At 35.2% G+C, this 20,895-nt stretch overlaps 1 protein-coding gene and 1 long non-coding RNA gene across 15 annotated transcripts in view; both read right to left on the minus strand.

The window, feature by feature from the left end:
* The window catches only part of LOC105396474 (small conductance calcium-activated potassium channel protein), a 141,118-nt gene that overhangs the window by 13,463 nt on the left and 106,760 nt on the right, over positions 1 to 20,895 (minus strand). For all 14 annotated transcript variants that reach the window (XM_048628790.1, XM_048628791.1, XM_048628789.1 and 11 more), the window contains one exon: positions 678 to 883. In XM_048628790.1, coding sequence (XP_048484747.1) covers positions 678 to 883 — 206 coding nt within the window. The remainder of the gene's footprint in view (positions 1 to 677; positions 884 to 20,895) is intronic.
* On the minus strand, positions 13,998 to 14,623 carry LOC125490230. The gene is made up of 2 exons (XR_007267554.1): positions 14,277 to 14,623; positions 13,998 to 14,102 (listed from the first exon to the last, which is right to left on the minus strand). It is a non-coding gene; the product is annotated as an uncharacterized LOC125490230 (long non-coding RNA).

Genomic DNA, 20,895 nt, shown 5'->3' on the forward strand with positions numbered 1-20,895 from the left:
GAATAGAATAGAATAGAACATTCCGTGCTGCACCTCCACTGCAAGAATAGCAAAATATACATCTAGTACAACCCTATTGGGCCTCCAGTAGCTTTACGAATTCAAAAGACTTGCCGTTGTGTTACAGAGCATTGTTCCGAGCCTGTGTAACTGTGTTCATCTGATTAGAACTTTACGGCTGGCTACTCAGTGTTAGATGTGGCCTCTGCACAAGGAATTTAAAATGAAGCCTACGCTTGCAGTGATCATAAAATACAGTATTCTAATTATTGCATGGTTTCAAAATACATAATTTTTACGGTTCCGTGTCTCGACTCCTGCATCTCGGGATTGAGTGAAAATAACTATAATAATATATCGTGAACCAATCCACCTAATACATAATATACTCGTACTACATAGTTTAGTACGAGTATATAATAATAATAGTAGCAAGTAATAGTACTTACAACAGAAACACTCGTTGTTATAAAGCGGGGTTTTCACGATTGGACTATGCTTGGGCCGAGCGATTATTCGAATATACTCCTTACGTGTACACGTAATGCAAGCAATGTGACGACTAGAGCCAATCAGTAACCGAATAATTTCTAACTTTTGCCCAAGCTCGGACCGACCCACCAAGCATGCTCTAATCACGAAAACCTAGCCCAAACCCGAGTTGATTACCCCCTTACCTATATCCTATATTCGGTTTGTGCTTGGCCGCCCCCCCGCCTTTGTAAGTGCCTCCGCCGAGCGCCCGCTCTTCGCCGAATCTGGGATACTCGCTGTGGACGCCGACAAGCGCCACCCCCGCCTCCTCAGCTGCCGGGTCCCTCCCCCCCCCGGAGTACGCCTTCATAGCTCCAGGGATGGACAGCGTCGACACCGGCTTTCGCAGCTGAAACCACCAATGGACGAGGTTATTGACGGGGAGGAAATAAGGGGGTAAGTTGGAAGTAAAAGGCAGTGGAAATCTGCAACTTACATTGAGATTTTGAATTTTCTGAATGATATGGGAATATTTTTTGGACAGATACCTAGTTGGAGTTGCATACAATGCAATGCCGTGCCAACAATACATTAGAAGAAACATACACATATAAAGTAATTGAAGCAATCATAGAACATTAATATCTCTTATTGCGAAATCTTTTTCAGGCAACCAAGAAAGGTATAGGTTGAGAAAGTTTGAATGATCACTAAAAGAAAAAGATAAATTGGGAGAGATATCGAAAGTAAACCTTGATTAGAACTGTTGGTATGGAACAAAAACCCTAATGAAGTAGAATCTTTAACACTGGTATTCTTAAGATTCATCAATTTCCATTCGATCAGAGACACAACAATGCAATTAAATCGCTGTCAAGTAGGACGAATGGAAGGATCAAAATTATGCTGATATATGCAAAAGTATGTATTATGTAGGCAATTCAAGTTCCCGGTTATATTGGATTGGAATATCTTGTTTTCGATCTTGGTCACGAGACTCCCGAGCCGCGAGTGATTCATTTGGCGTGAAATATTATCTTTTGTGGCCGAAGGACAAAAAATATGATGAGGGTAGAAATTTACGGCTATACAAGACCAAGTTGCAGTAAATTGGAACAGATTTTTTGCTTAAATAAATGTGATGTGTTATACATAATGTATGTCTCCTAGATAAAAATAAAGGTAGCCCATTATATAAGCTTAGCCGATAATTAATTTATGAATGACAATAATAGATTTATCCATGTGATCAATTGAAACGCTTATTAAAATGATGACCTGCCATTACTGTTCAGGTAATTTAACTTCATTGAACGTTTAGCGTCAATCGCTGCTGCTTAAGAATTTTGTCTTCGTTTATACGAAACGGAAATTTAATAAAAATAAAATTCATATCAAATTAATCTGCCGTATAATTCAATTACTTTCTTCCTTGTACCCTTTTAAAATATGAAGAATATTTTATAGTTAATTGATACTTTTATGTTAGGGTCAAAGAAAATTGTAAGGCTATTCATACAATGGTATAAAAGTAAGGTACCTATACCTTTAAGGGGGCCGACTGATATACTGAAATGGCTCCATTTCATATACTACCTACTACCTTTGGGTCAACGTTCTTTGGCAATAAAATAAGAATAATTCAATGGTAATGCAATCGCCGATGCGATAAACGTGAGAAGATTACGCAACCCATATAATGGTCCTTCTTACTGAAAGCTTGAATAGAAACGGTTGTAAATTTAAGGAAAAGAATACATAGGTATCTAGGTATAGTTTGGCTTCTAAAACATTATAAAAATAGGAAGGTCTAACCGTCGTCGCAAGTGGATAAATGCAGAATGTTATTATTCTACTCACCTATATTTCAACCCAAAAACCAACTTTTCAGCATAAGGTCATCGTCTTAAACATCTCTATATGTATAGTCAAATTATATATTTTGACCTTCAATAAAGTAAGAGGTTGTTTATATAAAGTTATGATTTTGCAACATACATAATAACATGTTTATGCAGCTGACTGTACAAACGTTTACTGCCAATTCACTTAGAAATTACTTCAATGTCTAACGGTTACTCCCTCGATAACATAGAATTAAACAAGTTTTATCTGTTACAGCCTGTCACAATACCAATTTCAACGTTTCCTAGAAAGAAGTAATTTAAAAAAGTATAATGTCGACCAAGTAGTCTCAGATAATTACATCGTACATATTTTATACAGTGGATCATTTCTGCCGTTCATTTTATTATGTTTCTTGAACCATGATGATTGAGGTTATATTGCCATGGTCATCAAACCTAGAATAGAATAGAATATTGCTTTATTGAACACCACATAAATCAGACATACAAAAAACATACTAAAAGACTAGAACTAACGTACAATAGGCGGCCTTATCGCTGAGAGCGATCTCTTACAGGCAACCTTATATATTGCTAAAATCTAGTGTAGTTTTTTTTATAATTTGGCAGTGTTACAAATACGAAATGGAAGAGAAGAAACAGAGCTAACGAGGAGGATCGATACTCGGACTACAAGTTTATGCTGTAGAAACGATACTCAATCTTTCATGAAACCTGAATTAATCCAAGGGCAGTTTCTGCAATTCTGCATATCAGTTCCATGATCAATTTCACCAATTACCGTCATGGTAATGTATAATATATATTATATGATATAGGTATATATAATAAGAAAATAAGGAAGTAAGTATATTATTATAGTAAGTATGTTTTCTATATTCTATCTCCTAAAACGTCCGGTAAATTGTATATTTCCCAAGGAATATTATAACAATAACACAAGTTCATCGGAATTACAAGTTGTTAGACCCCCCTGTCGGATGTATACCTACGGAAGAGTCAGCCTGTTTCAGCTTTTATATCAAACCCATATTAAATTTATATTAAACCCATATTAAATTTATATCAAACCCATATTAAATTTATTTATTTTTTATCATCAACAGTTGCAAAAAATGTGTTTGCATTGACGGCAGTTAATTAATCGTTCGTTGAATCAGAGGCCTGATACAAACAAACGAAATTAAATTTGGAAATCAACAAGCGTTTTACCACTGCCGCGCCGCAACCAAATGACACAAGTAAGTTATTCTGAAATTCGGTCAGTTTTGTGCGTGAATTGTGTTACAAAGTTATAAAATGTATGTAGGATAGTAAAATAAATTACAAAGATTGGTGTTTTAATTGACATTGTCACAGACATCACACAATTCATGTGTTTGTTTTGTCCTACGGGTTTGAAATAGTTGCTCGAATTTGCTGGTGAGACTTTAAGGACGGTGTCATGTCTGAAATGTCTAAATTTCATTACAAATAGGTATACGAAGTATATTAGTGCAGAAATTTTGTGAAATCACCAAACTTTCCTCACCAGAGTCTCACTCAACACAGATCAGGAATTCGTCCACTGAACTCACTCTGGTGACGGCTGGAATCCAATAACCAAAATGTTTTCAGTGGCGTGCTCTCCACTGCAACCGCTAAACTGATATCACTCTCACCATGTTTTTAAATTGCATAACTAAATGTTATACAAAAATGGGTTTATAATGACATGATGTATTTATGTTTGCTTGTCCACCTACATTTACATTTACAAGATTAACTATTCTTTGACCAACAGAGCGCCTATCTCAGCTATTGCAACACCCAGGCTTGCTACTCCAGTTTACTCGGGAGCTAGGCTGGATGAGCTGAAATCAAGGGGATATGTACAAAGGTTCCACTCGAGAGAGCCACGTACAGGAACTTCACCCCCTCTCAGAATAGAATAGATATGTACATATTTATGTAGTCATAATAAAAGCATATTTGTCTTGATGCAATAAAATTTATAAAATACCCAAATTAAATTAAATAATCAGTAGAGTAATTATACATACAATAGTTAAGTACTATTATTATTACGTAGTACGTACAATATCATTGATTACTACGAAATCAATCTCTGACAAGTAACTATCAGTATCTAACGCTTGTGCCAATATGATGAATGGAAGAAAACTAAGGCATCCGATTCAGTTAAAAAAGAGAGAAAACTAAAGACCATTACTTCAAAACAGACGTAACATTGGAACACAAACATTATCCTAACAATTTCAATAGCAATCCATCAACTTCCCCACTGTAACCTATTATAAAAACAACAACTGTAATAGTTTAAAATTTATTTTGTTGAAGCGGGGCACTCTCACATTTCTCTGAAACTCCTTGTGCCGATAGTTCGAACTAGGGCCCATCGATCTTTGTCTAGAAATGTTTGTCGAGTAATTTTCCAGCTCTATTATAGAGTTGAGTGAAAGAGTTGAGCCCTGTTGGCTACTAATTGCATTTTTCACCGCGCCGGGATGAAAGATGCATTTTTTGTTATGTATGTTGTTTATATTTGGGATTGCATCGGTTATGATAATAGGTACATAAATGCATGCTGTTTAAAAAATATATATGTATATTGCATAAACATGAACCTGTCCCGATCTCTAAATCTTTTCATCAGTTTTAAAAGTTTTTCCATCGAATTTTTCGTGAAAAAAATAATGGAAACAGTAAGAACTCAAGTAGCTAATAAAATCAGTCTTTACATCAACGCACTCTGTGAGTTGTTTTTGGTGTACTCATTATTGTGTGTACTTATACCGGGTGTTGCAAAAAGGGTATATTTATATCTATACCCTACACATGCTGCACATGCTGGTTTCGGCTTAGTATACCCTTTTTGCAACACCCTGTATAAATTAATGCCACATCAGAATCACTAGCCATCGCACAAATCAATGATCTCACTTACGAATCTAATAATGAAATTCGAAGTTGCCTTACGAATGGATTTAGTTGAACAATTAATGTATTGTTTCACCCTCGAAGGAATCCGTTACGTATTTGTATTTGGGACGATCGTATGTCAATGTCTCGCTTACAATCGCATAATGAAGCTTTTATTGATGTCTGGCCTTGTTTGTTTGAGTGGATACGAGTACTGGGTATGGGAACACTTAGCAATGAAACAAAATCATGCAGTGGTAGTGGCAGTTATAGTATCGAGAATGGCGGTGAAGATACAGGCCACTTGATGTTTTTTTGTTTTAGTGTTTAGGATAAAAGGACCGTTAACCATTGGGATGAATTAATAAAAATCAATTATTTTAATTAGTGTATTGAGTAATCTTTCTACCTAAATTGTAGGCTATTCCTGAAGTTCATTTATTTAATTTTTATTTATTATTATTTACCTATCAAAATTGCATCACAAATATCACAGAGATTTGTCCGTGATGAATCTATGATTCTACGTAAATGAATGTATTTTCACTAGAAACGTAAAATAAGGTAGGATATAATATAACATTGTGTGTATAAGTAAAACCCGGCCCAGCACGCACATTTGTTTTTTTTCCGCTAAGTAGCAATAAAAACGGGTACCTAACCGCTGACCATTGGGAATAAAAATATTAATAAACTTTATTGCAGTGGGAGTTCGCCTAATATTAGGTTTTTCCTGTATGACCTGTTTTTGTACTTTAAAAATTTTAAATAAGTATTTATAGAGAACATACCTTTATTTATATTGTTTTAAAAGAACTACAAAATTATATCTTCATGTATCAGGTTATTAATTTTGACAAGATATTTATCGGGAACTTAGGTATAACACAGCTGAGTAGAAAATGGCACAGAGTATTCATAGCACTACGGGTCTATACAGTATGGCCCTTATATTCATGATGAAACTTGTAAAAGTAATTTGCAAGCTCTTTCCCACAGAATTACTGGACCAAATCCCTTTTACTGTATCCATTTCACTCTTCGCCCAATGATGAATATTGTGTCTCGCTCATTTCATAATGTTATTTATGAGGAAACTTTGATAGTTGTTCTTCGTTTCCTGATTGCTGGTTGATCTTTGATTCGTAAACATGTTTTTGTATCTGTGGGCAAATCACGAATAAGTATAATACGATAGAAATTAAAAAAAATGAGTTATCTTGAAGAATTATGGTAGGTCCCTCCAGGGTACATCTTATCCCTCTACAACAACATTTAAAAGAAAATTTTCACCTACTTCTGTTTTGTTTATTGTTACTTCTTAGAACCACACAATCATTAATCACGCGGTCCATCATTTAAAGCCTGAAACCTATCCACTCTCACAATAGGTATCGTATCTCGAAAAAGCAATGTATCATCTGAAATACGGATAGCCTCCATAAATCAACCGGAAAATAATGTCCGATAGGGGTCGCTAGGAGTCGTAAACTATGCTCGTATTTACCACACGGTTAAAAACTCGTTCAATATTATGGCATTATATAATATTAATATGGTATTTAAATTCTACGGTACTTTATGGTGAGGTAAGTTTCAATTACAACAAAAAAGCCGTATATTTTTTCGTAAGTGTTTTCTGTAGAATATTAATTAGAAGACCTGAAACTCTAAGGTTTAGATTAACTTCAGACTAAGTACTGTCGGTTAATAGCATGCTTAAGCATTAATGGCTCTGAGATCACTTGAGTAGATTAAATGGTTGCCTCCACTATTAAACTTCAATTCACTGATTGAAATTCTGGATTACTCCCACATATAAGTAGGTACATATGTACATACAATATACATTATACATACATATGCTCACGACTGTAATCCCCGAAGGGGTTGTCAGAGGTGACTCGCAAGGGAGTCACCTCTAATTAACCATTCGGGGATTATAGTCGTAAAAACAGGGTAGTCAAATAGGTACCTACAAAAAGTCACGTGACCCACTAAGTCTCTAAATAGATTTTTCACGTATATTAAAAAGTCAAAAGAAAGATGTTTGCAATATCCGCCTGAGTCACCATCTTTCGGCTTATTACACCTTTTAAAACATCCTGTATTATAAGATAGAAAAATAAGCTTGTGAACATGTGTGAATGATGGGAAACGTAGTACACCGTCTAAGTCGTAAACAACCCATAGGGCTGCAAATGCCTCGGCCACGACCCACTCGGCTGAAGATCCGATACTTCCAGTTGCCCATAAAATAAAATATATAATGGTGACGCAAATGTCTCTCTTCCCTATCTTGAGTTTCTGGAGAGTGGAGGCAGATTCTAATATACCAATTGAATCTGAATGGTGTTATTTATAAACTTTTTTGCGCAAACTACTTCAATTCATTTTGGCTTCAATTTAATAACAGAATAACAGTAAAAAAAAGTATTTCGTAGCCAATTGGATTGTGACCATAGACTAAACGAATTTATACTTACTTATAATATTCATTTTTGCTTTGAACCCAGTAGGTAGTTGCAATATAATTATGACCAATAATAATTTAATAACCCTTGTAAACTCAACCGAGTTGTTAGAAAATTATTGTGGCATGCTGAATAGTTAGGTCAGGATTCAGGAATAATTCAATAAAATTAATCTCTCTCTCTCAGCCTTCTGTAGTCCACTGTTGGACATAGGCCTCTCCTAACGATCGCCACCCCAAACGGTCACCCGCCATCTGCATCCAGCGGCTTCCCGCTACCTTCCGCAGATCATCAGACCAACGGCCAATAAAATTAATATTTCAATGAAATTAATTAGCCCATTGGACTGATTTTTGACGAAACATGTAGCTGGTTTATGTAAATGATAATATTTAAGTTATGTCGAAGCATGTCGTGGATACTACTTATGACATAGCCGAAGCGTGTCTCTTTATTGAATTTAATAGTAATTTTATGATTTCTCGTATGGTTCCATCGGAGTCGGAGGTGAATAAACTCTTTATTATTTACGACTAAAATAAATATGAAGATAGATATAAGTACCTAAAAGTTACCACCATTCGGAAATAATAAGCATTAATATAGCAAAGATAAATTTAATAAGTCCGCTTACTTTACATAGTGACTATGTAGTTAAGTTTAAATCTCTTCATCTTTTACTATACCCATGTAAGTATATTGCACACAATAAAGTGTTTAAAATAATTTACGGAAATAAATAATTTACTAGAACCAGGCTCGCGCACTGTTTTTCATTCCGACTTGTATTTTTCTTTTCGGGTTAATTGGACGGGTAATAAAATCGTCGAAATCTCTGCAGAGCTCTCGAAAAGTAGTACAATGTTATTGGGAAAAGGAAACAAAGAACTCTTTACGTCTCGAAAGCTCTCAGAGTTTAGCGGAAATACAAAATTTACTCTTTATTGTGGAGTAGGTGCCTTAATGGGTAAGTAATTTTTATTATCTTTAGGTTACTTCTTTAAATTTTAATTGGTCTCGAATGTACCGCCAATATGACCGCGCAATATACACAACATTACGCAACTACATACTATGAAACTTTCAAAAAGTGGGATTATTAGGTAATGTTGAAATGTAGAAATAACATCAGAAATCCGTTGATAATAATAAGATACATATTTATTTTATTGTATTTATTCGACCACACAATCCTGCTTAAAATCAAAATGCAATCCCAGTACAATATGTTTAAGTACCTATGTGACCGTCTAAGTCATACGTAACGTACGTAATACCGTTCTTTGATCATTTGAAATAAATACATAAAAATAAATCATTCCTACCACAAAAAAACCCACTTTAAGTCGCTATTCCAACAATTTTCTGCCACCCGTAGCCTATACAGCAACAAAAGCAGTCAATTCTGGGTCCATTAACAGCAGTACAATGGTTTAAGAATGAAAAGCAATGCTAGCAGTATTGGAAATTTGGATTCGTGCCAAGCTGTAGGCCTCACAGCTGAAGTATTGGCGACAGATTCAAACCACTCTCTCAGTTTTAAGATTAATACTCAGCAACAACAGATATTATGTTTGGAATCGGATTTGTGATGCAATTTATTTAACAATGATTTAATTGTTAAGAGTTTCTTTGTAATAATAGGGTATTAAAACTTTTAAAAAATACTCTATAACGAGGATATTCTCAAAAATCACCACCACCATTGAAAATGTGTCCGTGTTTTATTTTTACAATAAATTTAAAATTCCAGGAAATCCGTTACGTAATCCGAGGTTTCCGTAAAATAATTATAACTTTGTAACCTTCTATAGGTCGGACTCAAAACGAAATGAGATCATAAAAGTAGCACAAAGTTAGGTATCATCAAATTTTACTGTCTGGAATATTTTGAATTCAAATTTCAAATATGGTAAGGAGTTTCAATTGAAAGATGTTTAGGTATGGTAAAAATAATATGTGTGCCTTATAAATTTATAATTTTACATATTTAAGTTCGTATATTCTACAAAATACCTAGGTATAAAGATATATTTAATGGGGAAGTACCATTGATTGATACCTAGTATATCATACTATTTTTTTTTTTTAAACTAGGTAGCTTACTGAAATTGCAAACCTTCCACACATAGATATAAAATATTTATTAACTATATTTCTGCCACCTTCTGGCTTGGCTGCATTTTTCGATATTGGATTTCATTCAGTTATGTAAAATGAATGTTTGCATATTTTATTTTTAGCCTGTGACATTTAGTAAAACACCACCACGTATAGTTTTTTTCTACAAATTTCCTACTCATAACATTTTGACGACCGAATGGCGTAGTGGTTAGTGTCCCTGACTACTGAGCCCATGGTCCCGGGTTCGATTCCCGGCTGGGGCAGATATTTGTTTAAACAGAGATATTTGGCCCGCCCCCTATTACATTGGGACTAACATAACACTCTGGCGAAAAGTGGGTGCAGCAGTACCCCGCAAGGGAGTACATTAGTACAAGGCGTGAGTGCGTGTTTTTTTTTAACATTTTGTGTCGAAGTGCATAACTAAACTTTCAGATAAAAACATATGTAGAGTGCGACAAACTTATCTGTTCCGGTCACAGTTAGCTAAATTGGTTCATATCTCATTATTTACTTATAAATTGTATATTGATATAGATTAGATGGGTTTATTAAAACCGCAAGGGTAAATTACCATTATGGGAAAACTTAACATCTTAAATAATGAAGAAATATTAGACATTTATGTGAGCTCTCACCGGAGCAGATAAAATTGTGGCTCTGTATAGTGCAACAAACTTATCTGTTCCGGTGAGAGCGAACAAAATTGATCCATATCTCATTACTTACTAATGAATTGTGTATTGTAACAATGCACACATTTAAAAATATATTCTAACCTATACATAAGTACTGTGTTGTATATCATCCATTAGGTATTAGATAATCATACTGCGACCTCTCGGATATCATCATATTACCTATGATATTATTAATTAACCTTAACATCTGCGATAAAACCAAGCATATCCTTGAACAACACCGCAGTTTTCCTTAACCTTTTTTAATGCTAATTACTGTATTAGGTAACCAAATTACAATACTATATTTTTATTTCCGCCATTTTCATAAAAGACTTGGCGTAGGTAATCATAATATTATTATGAAAGGACGTTAAGGGCCCAACAAGATGTGTTGGAAATTAGTTTTTGTAGCCATAAGAATATAGGTCATATTCGACAAAGCTATTCTGTGTTTCAGGAAACGCCCATATATTTTTATGACGTAGGTGTGGTGTGGAATGAAGTAGCTGACTTTATAGCAGATAGCTTTGATGACAAAACATTATTATTTCCCATCGTGGTAGGGAAAATCAGTTGGGGTTTGGAATTATTACGTTTTTGTAAGTGTTGTCCATCGTTGCATAATGTTGTAACGATGAAAGTCGATTGACCCCTTTCTGGCTTAAAATACCATTCACGTAAGTGAAAATTGTTTCTTGGTATGCTAATGGTTGCAGTTGCTTGTAACTCGAATAATCGACCGCTTTTGATGATATTTTCGATATGGCACTATCGCAACCTTTTCGAAACAAAAGTTGGATTCAATATATACAAATCCAATGTTCCCCAATTGTTTTACCGAATCACTAAAGGGAAGAAAAGTTGAGATACAATTTGCAGTAAGACAGCCTCTTCAAGTATCTGTGCCGCAATTCTATTTGGCAAAGTAGGCAGTAAAGTTTTTTTGCGTAAAAAAACTTTTCCTTCTAATAGGCTCATCAACCTCTATTCTATTCTATTCTTCTATTCTATTCTCTGTGGGGGTGTCAGTGCCTGCACCTGGCTCTCTCGAATGGAACCTTTGTGCATATCCCCAAGGTCTAAACTGCCTTCCTAAGCTTGGGCCATTTCCCACCACGCTGGTCCACTGCGGGTTGGTGGGTTCACATTATGTACCTAGGTATGCTAAATCTAGATATGCAGGTTTCCTCGTGATGTTTTCCTTCACCGTAAGAGCGATGGTATACATACATCATCAACCTCAAACCAGTCTACTTATTGACATAATTTAAGAAAACGTTACTATTTTCAAGAACGTTATGGAAAATTATAAAAATACCTTCATTTTATTTATTTAGAAGAGAGTATACAACTATTCACATGTGTTTTAATAATTATTACATACCTAATAATGTCAAAAAGTTTTTTTGTGCAGTTCATGACCAGACCACAGTGAATAAAAAACATAATTTTAAAAGTAGACGAAGAAACTCTACTATAGTGTTTTTATGTGTTAATAAATAAAAAATTAATTAATAATAAAACTATTAGTAAAGAAAGGGTTGCTTAACACAGAATTTGTTTTATAGGATCTGTTTTACACAATATGTGTTTATTCGCACAATTTATTCGTAATGTTAGTGAGTGTGTATGTATACAGTGCTGTTTATGAACTCGTTCATTGAACTCCATACGCAACTTCCGAATAAAAATGTATTACGATAAAAAAAGATGTTGTGTGAATGACTCGTAAAATGGTTCATATGTTTTAAAGATACGTCAATATTAACAGATTCACAAGACCACGGGTCAATAAAATGTAATTTGTGAGTTTCGCGTAATGCTGAGTGTAATTATAGCAAAGATACAGAGGGAAAAGGAATCAACGTTGCACCGCATATTTGCCCCTTAGGAAACCGAGATATAAAGAAAACATAATGAAAAATAAAATAACGCTAACATCCGCCAGAACATACAGTCATAGCCCTTAGCACGAACTTTCGTCGAGGACGTGAAGTAAATCTGACACGATGAATTTTGTAGGGAAATATGAACAGCGCCCCTGGCGGGCAGTAGCAGAACTAAAATCGGCAGCAGGAACTTTTCGTCGTGTAGTAACGTGTATGGTAACGTGAAGTATTTTGCGGTTTGTATAGGAAATGGTAGCATGAATTTGATTTTGACATATCGTATCGTGAGTTTACTCGAAGATTTTCTCACTGCAAATTATTCAGTGACAACTATTTAAAATGGAAGTTAGAGCATTTATTTCTTTTGATTTTCGTATTTTTTATGCATTACCAATATGCTACGACCACGTAGATACCCTACTAAACTAAACTAGTATTTATTACACGCAGCAAGAGACGTAGATGAGGAGGGTAGCCCAGAGGCAAAATTTACAAAAATTCATGGGAAATGTAGGGTTGTGATGTGTGTAATTGAAAATCGATGGCGCTGTTTGGAGCAAGACCATTATACAACTGTTCAGTGTGCAAAATCTATAAGTATAGCGTGCCGTATGTTGCATTACGTGGCCCTCGATTTTGGCGTGTCTGACCGTGATGATTGAAGCTCGTGATGAATACCTACTAGACTGGAAGTGCCGAGAATCCATCGTGACGGATGAGATCCATGGCATCCATGGCACCAATAGCAGTAAGAAGTAGCAACACAGTACACAAACACCTATACTTACTCACATTTTGCTTTGTAAGCTATAATTCGTAAAATTCTAATGTACCTAACTGTAGTTATGTGTAATTGTATTGCTACTGTCTAGATGTGTTTGAACTCTACCCTCTCTAGAATAGTTAAGGACAGTTAGTTATTGACTATAAACTTTAGTGCCAATTTCTCCATAGTCGGTTATCTAACTGACAGGGATTGATTTATTAATTATAAGTCATATCCATATAAAATTCACGAAAGATGTGTCAAAAATCAACCACTACTCTCTGGTTATGCTCAAAGCGACTACGGAGAAATTGGCACTTAACCTAACTAAAGGTAATAAGTCTCTTGGTAGGCAGGATTAATAGACTTCATTAATGATAAATCATCAACTTTCTGGGCCCACTTACTAATGGGTATAATGTTCTGGATAAATGAAATTACCACAAAATAAATAACATATTTACATTCTGTTTAACAGTTTTTTATTCTTTATTTTACAAAAAACATATTTATCGTAGTAGGTAGTATCATGTAACATTTGCAAACATCAGCATAGTATAACAAAATGTATGATTTATCTTTTCTCCTAAATGTATTCTTCACCGAGCAATCAAAATGCACACTTATAATTTATGCCTTCACGGGGGTGCACTTGCAGGCGGTGGCCTGGTCCGTGATGCTGGGTACAGGATACGCTGGTATAGCTGGATTGGGCTGGCTCCTCGTACCAGGCACATGTTCCATGCTGATTCTATATCTCATCACATCAATTATATAGCATTCACCGGCAGCTCTCAATCTGACATATCCATTTTAGGGCTGAACCATCAACCATTCACTGTGCCCCCTTAGGCAATTTGGGAGCATTTTCTCTTTGTATTATTCTTATAATCACTCCATACCTGCAAAACAAATGATAATTGCATCATTAAGAATAAGAATATAAGTACTAACTATTTCAAAGAAACATGAGTACTGCCGATGCTTTATCTCAAGGTAACTAGTTAATGCTTTTTAAAGAGTACCTAAGTATTAGGAAATCATTGAGAGACGAGGGGATAATCTGTCATGACAACCTTTTATGTTTAATGTTATGTTTCATGTTTAATTTTCTCCTTTGCTTATCACTCCTTGTCCCGTCCCTTCGCTATTGAGCTTGGCTAGTTCCTTCCACTTATTAAGGCACCACTGGCGACCTCTCCATCCGTGGGCCTTGGCGTTGGTATCCGTAGGCAAATATCACTGCGTTGAATTCAATAAAACAATAAACAAATTTAACAAATAATTATGAAAGCCGACCTGTCAGTGTCAATAGATTGATAATTTGACAGATGACAGATGACAAATGTCAAAAAAAAAGTTAGGATGTGCGTTCAAATCATAGTTATCATCCATAGACAATTGTTAAAGTGCGTTTATAAGGAATCGCTACTTACTTTGAAATTATTATGAAGGTTTTGAACTTAACAATCTCAGTGTGGTACAACCTTATTTTAACTCTGGTAACGTTGTAACGACCGGCACACGACGAAGGCTTATGCTGCCATTTCAATACGTTCAAAGTTAACGTGTAGTAATGAAATACGGAAACGATGAAATGTTCGTGCTAAGGGTACATATCTGTTTTGAAATCTCTAAATATAAGTCTGCCACTATAACATGAAAACAATTTTCTGAAAGCTTCGCTGCATCGTCGAGTTTTCAGTTACCCAGAGGAAAATAAGTTACACGATCTATGTTGCACCAATGGAGCAGAAACATTTTTAGAAATAATATTTGAGGTGGTAACCTTTCCATTATATTCTTGGAGTTTACTTCCTACACCTTGCTCAAACGACGGGAACCTTAGTGCATCATTTTATTATGGTCTGGAGTCCTATCGTGGCTTGACTTACCTTTCTCTGACAATAGAAACGCTCAGCATTTTTTTTCTAAAACAGCAAATTTTAACGGTTAACCTAACCTAACCTAACATTACCTATTATTTAATGTAACATTCTCATGTGGAATTGGGTATACATAATAACTTGTTTTAAAATAGAGAATTAAGACATAGGTAGGTACATCGGCGCCAAAGGATTAGCGTTGAAATTCGAGAAGGATTAAAGTCGATAACGATAAGGGTTGAAATTCCGTGATACTCACTGCATTTGAAATGGAGGCGTTCGATGCGCACCACCGTTCTTTAGTATAAAGAAGTACCAGTATTTAATTTCATTGAATTTTTTGCATAAAGTAGTACTTTGCAGAAAGGTGTCCATTTTTTTGTTATGTAATTTAGTTTTTATTTTATAATATTCCATCGAATCGGTTTCTTGTCACATTTTAACTAACTGCCAAAAAATACCATATACATACAACAGCTCGTAAGCTGACTTTAAAATATCTTAATTCATAGTACCTAACTACATTTTGTTAGATTCGATATCGCGTTGAACTAAATTTCATGTTCTCATGATCGTTTCATAAATCGCACGATCCATTGGTATGAAAGTGGTGAATTATTCGCGAATACCACCACGGATACTTCCGCTCCCGCAGCCGTGCCGTATGATGCGACTGTTCACTGCTAATTGTGCGCCGCTCCAGTACGATTTTATCGAGCGTTTAAATTTATGTCTATTACATTGATAACGGCTCGATTTAAGCCTTGATTAACCTAGTTGCGTTGGCCACGCAAATCAAATCATTATTTAGTTACATGGTTTGACTTGTCCAGTTGCTGTTGTAGCTCAATGAAAAATTATATCAGTTCTGTTAACCTTTATACCTACCTGAAAATATTAACGAAATACTACCATAAATATTTCGTATACATTAATAATTTTAGTAGCGGATATGAACTCATCCTTTAAGTCGAGAGTTCATGGTTTTAAATACGAATTTAAGTACAATAATTACTATAACATGTGCTCTATTATGGTGAATGAACAGATGCAAATTCTGGCCAATCCCTTCGCCACGGTGACGAACCCTGAGCTATAGCTATTGTTTCTTACTAACTCCCTAAAAAAATTATTGATAAACACGACAGGAGCTTTTTCAAATTAAAAACTTTTCACCGAAGACGCCAGCGAACGTGTTTCTTGCTCATTTTCACTTAAAATCAAGTAAGCAGATGATATCAGACCGCTTATAAAGCCGTTCCCGGGAGACGAAGTTTCCTCGCCAGTTACCTAACTATTTTCTTGATGCAAAGTTATTATGAACATACAACCCCCTCCCCTCCCCCTGGCTCCGCGAGCACAGATTGTTTTAGCTGCAACTTGTTTCACAATCGCTTATTAGGAAAAGTTTTCGGGTGTTCAGATTTCGTGAGGCAATTAAAAATACTGTGTTTTTTGTATAAATAGGTTTTTATAAATTTGATAGTCTGCTGACTTTAGAGGTACTGTCAATCATTTCCTACAAAGTGCAAGAAAGGAGAGCCATTTTTAAACCTATAGATGTAATGATCACAACTTAGGTACATTAGTTAATTCAACTAACTGTTTTCCACCCCAATAACTAGATTGCAGAAATCATAAAGTAACAAGCTCTGAACTTATACAATTAATGCCCGCTGCAATACCAATTTAAAGTTTCCAATTGACTCAGTGGCCGAGTAGTTTCATACTAATTTTCAGGATGATATCAAACTCATTTAATAAAGCTGCAACAGGGGCAAAGTTTATTTGTTAGTTCAGCTACAGTAAAACCCAGGAAGTAGTGATATATTCATTCTAGTGTAGGGTCAAAAGTACGCTTACAAACATCATTAATAAATACGCTTTTATGAGTCTTCTAATGCCTACTCATGCTTTCTGAGCCTATACCACCGTCACTCAGCCGCCGTCTTTTGCGTAGTAACTATGCTTGAGATGAATGAGTCTTTGCCAAATCGTTACTAGTTGTATTGCTTTATGATGGTACCTATTGCAGGCAACTTGACAGAATGCGTGCAAAATTTGCAGTAAATTACATGGATTTTGATATATTGTGCTTTCAGTTCAGTCTATCACTAACCTAACAAAAAAACTATCCCCAATCGATCCCACTATCTAACATTGTGACAAAGACTAGTTATAAAAGAGTCAGCCAATTACCCATTGTCAATACCTAAATAGTTGATGAAGTTAACCTACTGCTCCAGTTTACTCTAGTTCGGCCGTCCTAACGCAGTCGTGATCATCCTTTCATGGACACCTTTATTGGAGAAGTTGGAAGTAAGTTCAGTTTGGCCGCCGAGTGAGATTAACGAGTCCACGGATGAAGTATGGCGTTCACTAACAGCGCTTGCTTCAAACTGGGTTTGTATAAAAATGATAGAGTTATATGAGACGAGTTTTTTTAAACTTTCATAATTATTGTTAAGACACGAGGGAACAGAAAATGTTAGTTTGTATGTTTCCAATAAAAAAAAAACTCGATATTATCTCAAACGACAATATAATGATGATTCGAATTAGGATTGGACCATTCCATTCTATTCTATTGTTCAAGAACAAATAAATAAACCCATGAACAAATAATCTTAACCAAGTCCCCAAAGTACAGCTGAGCGCAGAAGAGCGATCATCTAAATAGAAAGAATATCTGGCAAGAAGACACGCGGAATACTAAGAAGATATAAACTGTCCAGGAACTTTGAGTAACTCAGTGAAACTACCCAATTTACCGTTTCATGTACCTACATTTTGAATAAAACAGTGGAACACGATAGATTCGCTCTTTTGGTAAAGGCTAAGAGTAGCTTGTGATAAAAGAACTGAATTATAGGCCTAGCACGGGGCGAAAGATGTGACAAAAGTTTTCCGTTGCACTCGCTCTCAAAGCCGTGCGATGTGAGTGAGCCCTACTGGAGACCTAAGTCACATTATGTCGCATCACCTAATTCAAACATGGAATTGGAGTTAGGTCAAAAATATATTTGTGGAAGTAAATGAGATGAGAGAAGGAAAGAAGAAAATTAAGAATGTAAGTTGTGCTTAGTCAAAATAATGATTTGTCATGATTACCATTTTCACATAGAATAAGTGAACAACAATGATCATTTTTAAATCCTCTTAGAATGTATCTATTACCAGCTACATAATGTAGTTACTAGGCTCATGAGCAAATATTTACTCAAAATACCTATATTTCGTTTGCCTACTCAATTAACGTTTTGAAAAGTTTGGATTCGAAATACTCTTTTGAAAAATAACATGGCTCATTACCCTCGTTTATAATATTCATGCGTCGTTTACGCTCACAAAACTTTTTTACTGGAAAAGTTTCTATACATACCTATAATCTTTCCATACGTAGGTATACTGTAGGAACGTTCCATGTTTCACTTGGCTAACTGTTGAAGCAAAGATACTTATTTGTTTTGCAGTATGTAAACAACTCGCAGACTCGTAACTATACTGAGATAAACAAAGTTCAAATAACTACCGCAGCATATTTTCAGCTATGCAGTGAAAAGCATTAATAAACTTCAACTTCAGCATAGTAAGGTTATTTAAATGATATTCACTCTCACAACTGTCCAGTCTAAAACATTTTAAACATAATTTAAGAAAATAAACACATTTTAAAGTGCAGCGGTTTGTAATAGTGAAAACATGAGACTGGGCGTTTCCAAAATGGCGCCGCTTTTTTTATAGCGTGCAACCGCAACCTGCCAGTGCTAAAAGATGGGATTCATTTGTGGTTTTTGTTACGAAGAGTTCATAAATCAAACTGCACGTTTCTGAATGCACGTGACCGAAAAATGTAGTGTCGCGGTGTGTTTACGTAACCGTTTATTTGCTGACAAGTTGTATGATTTATGATTCAGAATGTACTTTGGATTTATGTGTCTTGAAGGCAATATTTATTAAATGAAAATGTAACAATCTGTGAAACGTGGCCTCGATATTTTAGACGACTTTTAAAATTTCTATTTAACTTACGATGAGTTCAAAAACGTACATTAAGCTAATGTCGGCATTAAATCCATTTCTTTCTCTTTCTATCCATATTTCTCAAAGCAAGGCAGTTATACCTACATTTACTGCCAGTTTCAAAACTCTATCTATTGATAGCTGACAGTTAGTAGTATCATACGACTTTGGCACGTAAAAAGTTGCATTCTGTCAAAATCGTAACAAAGTAACTGTCAGTTATCGATAGATAGAGTTATTGAAACTGGGAGTTAAGGTCGACAGTCCCTTTCTGCAACTCAGCGTAAGATGCATAATGTCGTGGATACTATAAGTACCTAGTGGTTTCGGAACCTGTATTCCTGTAACAAGCTTGTCAGTAAGGATACAACCAGAAAGCCAGTTCTCATAACGGGTACTTGCGAAGTTGCAAACGTGCCCCGGGCTATAACCACCCATACAGTAGTATCTGCTTTATGATTTTCTATTACTTTGGTCGGAAAAGCTAGTGCATCAAGCTTTATTTAGTGGAAACAAATAGTTTTGCCGTGAACGAGTTTTAGTTTATTAGATGTGAGCCAATAATCGTCCGGTGCTAGAATTTCACTTCCGGACACTTCAGATAACTTTACGAGATTGAATTTATTGTACTGTATGATAATAGGTATTTATGGATATCTTTAGAATCTTTTCAATCTTTTTCATGAGTATTTATGTACGGTCAGCTGCAAGTCGTTATACACTTCTGTACTTTGTCAAACTGACAAACCGTCAATATTTCAATGAATGGATAGGCAGTTTCAGATTGATAAGGTACAAAAGTGTATAGCTACTTATGCAGCTGACTGTACTTATCAGACACTGAAAATCGGAATAAAAATGGAAATCTCTTCCTGAAATCTTATATCTCAACCGAAACCAAAGTAGCTCAAAGTTCAACGACGAAGTGAGAGGGTCAAAAATCTCATTTCGGAAGGTTTTGATACACAAGAATATGCGGCGAAATGTATTATTATTTATTCGATGTTTTATTATTATTATTATTTTATTATTGTTAAGAAAACATACAGAGCAGATGGATGCATTAAAGTTAAAAAAACATAAATAGTAACTACTTTTTCCAATAAAGATGTTTATATTCTTTGTATTTTAGTGTATCCTTCTGAAATTTAATTATCACTAAATAGGTACCTACACAAAATATTATTTAAAGCTAACTATAAATAGGATATCTTTTAACAATCATTATTATTGTATAGGTATTTACGTATTAGTACTCATATTATTATTTAATCTTAATGAACGTGAAAACGCAATTCAGTTGCGTCCTGCATTTATGCTGATATATTTAAAAAATAGTGTTTAATAATTAAAATATATGAGTGGGTAGGTACTTAACTACTTCAATGCACAACTTCTCTCATTAAAATGAGATTGCACGAATAAACACAGAATCCCACTTTTCGTACGTATACATTCAATAAGTTCACATTTAGTACTATTCCTCGGTAAATATGTTGTTAATACATAATAATTTAAGCACATCTAGATATATGAACCCACCAACCCACAGTGGACCAGCGTGGTGGGAAATGGTCCAAGCTTAGGAAGGCAGTTTAAACCTTGGGGATATGCACAAAGGTTCCACTCGAGAGAGCCAGGTGCAGGTACTTACACCCCCACAGAGAATACAATAGAATAGAATACAAAATAATATTATTACATTTAGAGAGGTACCTACCTGAATCTACCACAAACAAAAATGCCTACCGCGACCCGACCAAACGCCCCTGTTTGAATTGGTTCT

Source organism: Plutella xylostella, chromosome 21, assembly GCF_932276165.1.
Source record: "Plutella xylostella chromosome 21, ilPluXylo3.1, whole genome shotgun sequence".
NCBI classification, from domain to species: Eukaryota; Metazoa; Arthropoda; class Insecta; order Lepidoptera; family Plutellidae; genus Plutella; species Plutella xylostella.